The sequence below is a fragment of the Taudactylus pleione genome, unplaced genomic scaffold (assembly GCF_031769625.1).
Source record: "Taudactylus pleione unplaced genomic scaffold, aTauple2 ptg000086l, whole genome shotgun sequence".
Classification (NCBI taxonomy): Eukaryota; Metazoa; Chordata; class Amphibia; order Anura; family Myobatrachidae; genus Taudactylus; species Taudactylus pleione.
Window position 1 is genome coordinate 1,991,559 of NW_028284488.1, and position 9,141 is coordinate 2,000,699.

Here is a 9,141-nt window from a genome sequence, read left to right on the forward strand (position 1 = left end):
TACAGTACCTGAGGACACCTGGAATGTCAGGCTGAGAGTTAGTAGGAGTATCTCAGAAGGAGGAGGCATGACTTGTTATAAGATCCAGTGCAAAGCTGAGATCCTGTAGGGATTATGGGGAGAAGACATATCAGTAAGTTCATGTATGGAATTTAACTATATGAAGAACTGGAATGATTTCATAGTAAGAGACTCCTCATCCATGTCTGTATTCTAAATGCTATTTAGAAAGTTCCTATCCTGCCTTAACACTGCATATTTGGGGCCTGTTATCTGCAAACCCATTATCTAGAGATTTTAAAAAATAGAAAGGAAAAGTAAATAATTGTTGCTGCATAGTGAAAATGGTCACATACACTACACAGCCAATCAGCAATGATTTCATCTACAGTCACTGTGAGGTGCATTGCTACAGTACATTATTTAATGATGAGAGTAGAGAAAGAGGGCTTTCTATAATTTTAATATAATTTACCATATTTTAGACATGGTCCTCCAAATTACTACATGTCCTCTCATACAGAAAACCCTACATTTTGAGCATTCCAGAAAACAGATCTTGTGATGTAGGAACTGGGAGGACATACTAGGCCATATTTCTGGTTCTGTGCGTAAAACTACTTTTTACAATGTAAAATAGCTGAGGGGAGGAATAGAACTATGTGAAGGTCTTCGTGAAGTACTTTTGAACAGATTTAATCTTGTTGCAAGATTATTGGTGGGTTCACTTTTGTGATGAGCCCCCATCCCAGCCACTTCACTAGTGCAATGGGAGGGATCCAGGAAGGTGCACTTCTCTTCAGTGAGTCCAGGAGACCTCCCAGGAAATTTAGTAATCTCCCAGACATCCGGGGAGAGCAGACAAGTATGAGCTAAGGGGCCCACCAACTTTTAAAGGTAAGTAACACAGCCATTAATTATAAAGGTAAAGTAGGAGATATCATCACTGATAGCAAGCTTAATTTCATTCCCGATCCAGTCGGCCATCCCCATACTGTAGTATGGCCCTGATGTAGAGTGAGGACTGGCATAGCGTATACTTTGACATTGCACTGTACATGGCCAGAAAAATAAGACCCATACATATGTGTGTATGCCGATTTCTGTGACTCTGGCCATTACACCAGTCTACATAGGGAGAGGCAGAACAGGGGTGGTATGGTACAGTATAGAAAATGAAGGTTGCCTAAACATGAGTGAAATAAGAATCCTGGGGTTTTTGCTGATCGGCTGTCTTGACAGTCTTGTTACTAGGCAGATTAAGTGGGTTTTGGTGGTCAGGTGGTTTAGCTGACCAATGCTGTGATTTCTGGGTTTGCCCGTGACTAGAGGTATAACAGAGGCGGTGTGCATGTGATCTGCCTCTTTGCTGATTCTGGAGCCCACCCTTCCCGCCCAAAGCTTTGCTGTTTGTATTTTATTGTGTTCATTTTCCTTATTTAGGGCAGACGCAGCATGGCGGGAGAACGCTGCATCTCAGTGGCTTTATTGTGGCGCAAGAGAGTGTTGTACCTCGATGTAACATGACGAGTCTGTCCTTCTCGTACGAGGGGACCCGAACGCTTTTGTATGGAAGCGCTCAGAGTAGACTGGTCCAGGAGGGAGGCGGGACCTTCGCAACGTAAGTGCGTCTTTAGGGGGAGCGTTTCAGTCATTCCCCGTGTGTGTCACTTGAGAGCTAGAACTGAGTATGCAGCGTCTCCTGGCCACCTTGGTTAGGTGAATTAATTAATTCAGAAATAAAAGCTGTGACCTTTTATCCAAGTTGTTATGGTGTCCGTCTCTTTATTTAATAGGTAAGTTAAGTAAGGATGTTTAAGGTATTTGATTAGCAATAAGCCAATGGAGATCTTATGTTCTACTAACATAGGCCGAGTACACTAAGGGCATGTTCGTGCAACTGCGAACACATGCAGATTGATACACAGATGTATGTATGTCTGAGAAAGCCATATTATTTGCAGGTGGATAATAGATAATGATGATGGTCACCAGCACCAGTGAACTGCTTGTCACTGGCTGGTACTTTCTTTGTTGCTTGCACATAGATTATGCTGGTGTGTTTGTGTAACTGTAATTTGTTCTCATTTTTTATCTGAAGCGAAACATGGAGCTGCTTGTGCTGTATTAGCGAATGCATATTTTACAAAAAAACAAATGCTTACAAACATGGATATAAGTGTATGTGACACATGCCTGCATGAAACTATGCTGCAGGAGCCGACCTACTCGTATCTATATAGCTGCATATACACACAATTGCTGCTTTTTTGGTTATGATGTCAACAATGGGATTTTAAAAGCAAACCTAACCCTAAACCTAGCCTTAGTGTTCATTAAGTAATAGGAGCATTCATAGATCATGCATGTTGTATTTAGGGGTCTGTGAATCAGAATGCTGTCTAACGAAGAGCATACAGTAGGTGCACCGTATACTACATCTCTGTGATAATCTCAGGAAGGCTGCCCACAGATTGATGCTGTCACTAATGACTCGTTATCCTGGGGATTAGCATCTTTAGTGCTGTAGACCTGTCACTCCCCTCCTGTGTGTTGAACGAGCTTGACACATAGGAATCCTGCATGTGTGACAAGATCATCTCTAGGCCAGCATTACACATGTGATAAATGAATGGCAAACCAGGGTTAGTAGGGGGGCTTTCAACACTATCATATAGAAGCTAATTTGTGGTAGGTACACTGGTAACATGCTAGCCATAGAGCCATTGTGGGGTGTATTTACTATGGCAAAAGTAAACCGAAAATCTATTTTGTGTCCAGGGTCTCATTAGATAACATGTTTATTTTCCACTTTATTGCACATTTTTTCTTACACATAATCCAAACTTGCCGACTCTCCCTCATTGTCAAGGAGACTCCCTGAAATAACAGCAATCTCCCTGTCTCCCTGAAGAGTCTACCAATCTCCCTCATTTTACCATACCCCCTTATGACACTGTTATATAAAAGAAAAAACAGAGATATATACATTCAAATGGGATCATTAGTATAATTTCCCTGCTTTGGTTATAAGGCACAATGATCCCTATGGTTACATGTATTTTCTGAGAAGTATCAGTGTGTTTTCATCAACAAATAGATCTTACTAACTGCTTTGGGGCTCGTTTACATTTGTATGTAAGTCAGTTTTATGACACGCCCCTCACATGTAGCAGTACACGCCCACTTTACCGCCGCGCTCATAGGTGCTGCTTTCACAATCTCCCTGAAATGCTTTTTAAAAAGTAGGCAAGTATGACATAATCTTTTATATGTTAGTATTTTATTTTGTTGATGTTTAGTCTCTTGTGTAACACTGCTGATTGTTATAATCTAATAGATTGACTTTAACTTTAATTATATTCTATACACCTTATATGAAATATTGCACTGCATTTAGAATTACAGTATATGACAGTGATTAAAGTTCAAGCAATAGCAAATCCGTAGTAATATCACAGAGGGTTATTCCCTAGTGAATTATAGGGTCATAGGAGTTTTTGATTGACATTGGGCCTGATTCAAAGCTGGGAATAGAGTAAAGGCGGGTATCCAATTAAACAGAGCGATTGAACAATAGCGACATCATTATCGTTCATTCGCTTGTTAATCGGGCACCAATCGGGCAGTTTAATGTCGAAAACGACCAGCGATGCGCGCTCTTGCTGGTTGCTTTTGACTCATCACCCGAACATGCTGGTCAATCTGCTGATAACTACACATTGGCCATGATAGGGGATGAGGGAGGGTGCCTACACTGAACAACTGATCGTTCAGTGTAGGCTCAGCACAGACTGTGAAACGACTGCACAATTACAATGTCGTAATCGTCCAATCGTTTCAGTATGCTAGTGCACTTTTAGAAAGAGCACGTAACTGTGCATCTTGGTAAAACCATGCTGCACTGCAGGTGGGACAGATATAATATGTGCAGAGAGAGTTAGATTTGGGAGGAGTGTGTCCAAACTGACATCTAAATTGCAGTGTAAAAATAAAGCTGTCCAACATTTGTGGGCTACGTGCAAAAGCAGCCAGTATTTACCCTGCATGCAAAATAAAGTGCATGTATTTGCACCCCTTGCATTTGCAACATGGTTTGTCCAAGTACACAGTTACTCTATTCCCAAATCTGAATCTGGCCCAGCATTACTTGTGAAAATAGTATACTAGGGCTGTGATTCTTTCCTTATTAGGCTTTATTTTCCTCACCAGATTTTGATATAAACTGTCTAAGTTGTTATGGAGTTATATAAAGGGGTATATGTAACAAGCCTTGGAGAGAGATAAAGTATCAACCAATCAGTTTCTAACTATAATTTTTCAAACACAGCCTGTAACATGACAGTCAGAAACTGATTGGTTGGCACTTTATCTCTCTCCACTTTATCTCTATCCAAGCTTTGCTAAATCTCCCTCAAAGAAACTTAGTGATAGCACAATTCAGTGGAATTGCATATTATTCATCCAAAAGAAATAAACCAGTAACTAACAACCCATACATCACCAAATAATATCACAGAATCTCTCTCAGCTTTCAGTTTTTATGAAATCTGTGCCAGATCGTACATAACGGTACGTTGTAGTACCAGTACGTAGAGTTATTTCAATTTAAACTATGGTTTATGGCATTAGATGACCCTTCTGTGACCTTTGGCAGTGGTAAATTATTTCAACCTTACACGTGGCTAAATATTGTCTACTTCTTGGAAATATATTAATATCCATATAAGGATAGATAGTTTGCCAGATAACTTTCTGCTATAACAATGTGAGTAAGTGTAATGTAGTTCATGGTATGCTTCTTTGAAGCAGAACAATTCTAATGTACTAAGGATAACTAGAAACCACATACTCACATACATTTGTCAGGTGTATTAAGGAAACTGTCCTGTGTTCTGTAAGGTAAAACACACATTTGTATAAAAATTAAGATACTGTATGAAGTGAATTGTTCTGCAATGCAAGTAATGAAAATGGCATGAACATATTGTAATGGATCATGTCTACTGTACTGCACACTGCAAGGTTAGTCGTAGTTATTGTAAAGAGCATGTTAGATACTTACTGTTGTACTTTTCAATGACCAGGGTGAAGGTGGCAGTCTTTTGGTTTTCCTGGCATGGTCGGTTTGGTCACAATGTGGTTTTATCCATAACTATTTAGGAGGATCAGACAGGCCTTTGGACAGAGCTGTGAAAAGAAAGAAGCAGAAAGGAGATACAGAGCTCAGAGAGCTTAAAGTAATACCAACCTGGGGAGGGGAAAGCATCTGCTAAGGAGGAGGAAGAGGAGGGTGGAAGCCAGGGAGGAAGGTGCACAGTGAGCAAGAGGAAAGTAAGGAAAGTGAGTTGTGCACATTGCTGGTAGTCTACATGGAGACAAGAAAGAAGAACTATGCGCATTGCTGGTAGTGATCATGGAGACTAATGTGTAGCACTATGCACATTGCTGGTAGTGATCATGGACAGGGCCATCTTTTCCATTGGGCTTGTTGGGCAGTTGCCCAAGGGCCTGAAGCTTGTAGGGGTCCGCCAATCGGCCCCCCTGCAGCCGCGGCCAGCTGGTAAATTTGTGATATTTTTATAGGCTGGCCGCCGGTGCACTGTGTTCTGATCTAACCTACCCCCCGGTGACGAGTACTCACCGCAGTCCCAGTTTCACTTCATCCGCTGGTTTCAGACCAGTCAGACAGAGTCTCTCTGCATGTGTGGGAGGTCTGATGGGCATGCAGGAGGGTTTAATTTTATTGACCATTTACATTTTTTTCCCATGGATGGGTGGGTAGGGGCCCCAGTGCATTGCTTTGTCCAGGGCCCACACTGCTGTTAAGACAAACCTGATCATGGAGACTAATGTGTAGAAATATGCACATTGCTGGTAGTGATCATGGAGACTAATGTGTAGAAATATGCACATTGCTGGTAGTGATCATGGAGACTAATGTGTAGAAATATGCACATTGCTGGTAGTGATCATGGAGACTAATGTGTAGAAATATGCACATTGCTGGTTGTGAACATAGGGCCTGATTCAGGTTGGTTCACAAGGCTGTGTTCGAATGCACCCGCTCGCTGCGGAAATATGCTAATGAATGCAATCGCATGGCAACTGCTATATATGCTATACCAAGACACCCACCACTGTATTAATCCACCCACTTCCCATGACATGCATCCGCAAGTCAGCGAAAACATTGGAAACATCGAGTAACATCGAACCCATACGCTACGCACAGTTGTGGTTGACCATGACCTACCGTACAAACTGCTAAACTTCCTGTCGCCAACTAGATTTCTGGCTACGTATACAATCGCAGGCGCTTCATTATGCATGCCCCTGTAACGGGGTTCAAACGCACAGACACGCCTGCGTTCGGCCAACCACCCCCCTCTCCACCCCCAAACGGTTACTTCCTGTCAATCACTGTGTAAGGTGACTGCATGCTTACTGCAATCGATTCCCAATTGCAGCGGTCGGTACGCGCACTGCGATGCGTACGCATGCACAGGACGCAAACATCGTCTGGCTGCGGGGAAACGCAGCCTTGCGTACCAACCTGAATCAGTCCCATAGAGTCAAGGGGGGAGAACTATGGGCTAGATTAAGACTTGGGAATAGAGTAAAGCTAAGTACACACTATGAAATTTTTTTATCAAACCAATATTTGGGATGACCTTTTGGTAAAATCATGGTCCCGAGATCTGTGCTACACACCAGTGGCGGGCTGGGCCGGGGGGCAGGGTGCCATGTGCCCCCCGGGCCGCAGTCTCCGTCCAGCGTGTAGCGCTGACTGGACGGAGTTCGGTCAGCGCTACACAATTACAAACACAGAGCCGCCGGCTCCGGCAGCTGTGTTTGTTTTGAGTGGCAGCCAATGAGAGTCTATCAGACTCTCACTGACTGCTGCTGCGCCCACTGCAGGAGCCGCTCCATCTTCCGGCTCCTGCAGTGGGTAATGGGAGAGACGTCATGACGTTATATGACGTCTCTCTCATAATGCAGAGCGGCCCAGCCCGGGAGGACAGACGGAGGAGCAGATGGCGGGAGCGGGGATTCAGGTAAGTGTTTTTTTTATTATTTATTACGTGTGTGTTTACTGTGGGAGGGGGGGACCACTACTGGGGGCACTACAAGGGGGGACACTACTACTGGGGACACTACCAGGGGGGAGAACACTACTGGGGGCACTACAAGGGGGAGATCACTACTGGGGACACTACAAGGGGGGGACTACTACTGGGGGCACTACAAGGGGGAGAGCACTACTGGGGGCACTACAAGGGGGGGGCACAACAAGGGGGGGACTACTACTTGGGGCACTACAAGGGGGGGCTACTACTGGGGGCACTACAAGGGGGGGACTACTACTGGGGGCACTGCATAGGGGGTACCACTACTGGGGGCACTATATAAGGGGCTTACTACTGGGGGCACTGCCCAGGGGGGACCACTACTGGGGGCACTGTATAAGGGGCACTGCATAGGAGGATCACTACTGGTGGCCTGTATAAGGGGGTCCTCTCCTGGGGCACAGGGGGCACTGCATATGGGCACCACTACAGGGGGCTGCCCCATATCTTTATTTTTACTTTACATTAATTCCATATTGACCCGCCTCCTCCCTGGAACACTTGAAGGGGTGGGCGCCTAAGCACGCACGTGCCCCGGGCACCCTGGCTACACGCTACTACTCTGCCAGGGCCACCTGCATGCATTTGCCCCCCAGGCTAAAAGTTGCCAGCCAGCCCCTGCTACACACTATACAATTTAAATGAAATACCTGGTGAATTTCACAGTGAATTTGCATATGTATGCCCAGAAGGATGATGAGGTATCAGATGATGATGGAGGTTGTACACACTGCTCAATATCGGGAAGTTGAGGCCGAGATTTTCACTCTTGACCGACAGATCGAATAATCAAAGGAATACATTTGTGGGTGTTTTCTAACCGTTTTATAGGTGAAACGCTGAATGATCTTTCATACACACTATACAATAAATGAGGCCGATCACCCGATTATTGGCAAATTGGCCTAATAATTGTATAGTGTATAGCTAGCTTCAGAAAGAGCAAGTAATTGTGTGTCTTGGTAAAACCATGTTGCACTGCAGATGGGGCAGATGTAAAATGTGCAGAGAGATTTAGATTTGGGAAGGGTGTGTCCAAACTGAAATCTAATCTGATTCAGACCCGCTCGCTAGGATGCGAACGCTCGTAGTTGACCGATAGTTGCTATCTGCGCATGCATATGCATCACAATGCGCGTGCGCAAACCACTGTGAAAGATCAGCATGCGTTCGCTCGTTGCGCATAGACAGCCCAGCAGAGTGAGTGACAGGGGAAGCCATTTGTGGGTGGTGACAGGGGCAGTCCACTAGAAATGGGGTAGTGGAGGTGCGAACCCAGGCGTGCCTGAGTGTTTCAACGCCGTTACAGAGGCGTGCATAATTAAAAGGCAGCGTCATAGTACACGTCACTTGGTGGGATTTCACACTGAAGTGATCGCAGTGCTTGTGGCAGGGTATAGTCAACCTCAAGCGCTGCGAACGCATCTGATGGTGCTCGATGTACCAATGTTTTCATGCACTTCCAGGAGATGACGTGCACAGGTGGGCGTCTTATGAATGGCTGGTGGGTGTCTGCATACACTAAGTGAGCACATGCCAAGACATAGTGGGCGTGCTAATGCCTTGTCATGCGATCGCCTGCCTTGCGGGGCGTGCGCTGGATTTGCATACGCAGGCTGCGAACGAATGCATCTAGCGAGCAGGTCTGAATGAGCTGCTAAATGCAGTGTAAAAATAATGCTGTCCAGCATTTGTGGGCTGCATGCAGAAGCAGCCAGTATTTACCCCAAATGCATAAAAAAAGTTCTGTATGTATGTACTTGCACCCCTTTTATTGCCACATGGTTTGTCCATGTACATAGTTACTTGCTCTTTCTTAAGCTAGGAACACATTAGACATATGTCACCAGATCCGGTTTTTGAGGATCCTTTGACATAATCTGGCGGATTGCTAGTTGTGAAAATGGAGACAAAGGGGGAGAACTCTGCACATTCAGGCAATCGGTAGGAGCCTTAACATCAGCTTGATGATGATGATAACTGCTGTGTAAAAAATATGATTATTAAATAA

The 9,141-nt window shown here is 44.6% G+C and overlaps 1 protein-coding gene across 1 annotated transcript in view; it reads right to left on the reverse strand.

The window, feature by feature from the left end:
* LOC148529099 (cadherin-related family member 5-like) overlaps positions 1 to 5,115 on the reverse strand; it is a 98,556-nt gene extending 93,441 nt beyond the window's left edge. The window contains exons 1-3 of the mRNA XM_088468865.1: positions 5,066 to 5,115; positions 4,861 to 4,895; positions 9 to 103 (exon numbers count right to left, since the gene is read on the reverse strand). Of these exons, the coding sequence (XP_088324991.1) occupies positions 9 to 69 (61 nt within the window). The 5' untranslated portion in view covers positions 70 to 103; positions 4,861 to 4,895; positions 5,066 to 5,115. The remainder of the gene's footprint in view (positions 1 to 8; positions 104 to 4,860; positions 4,896 to 5,065) is intronic.
* Between the last annotated feature and the right edge of the window lie 4,026 nt (positions 5,116 to 9,141).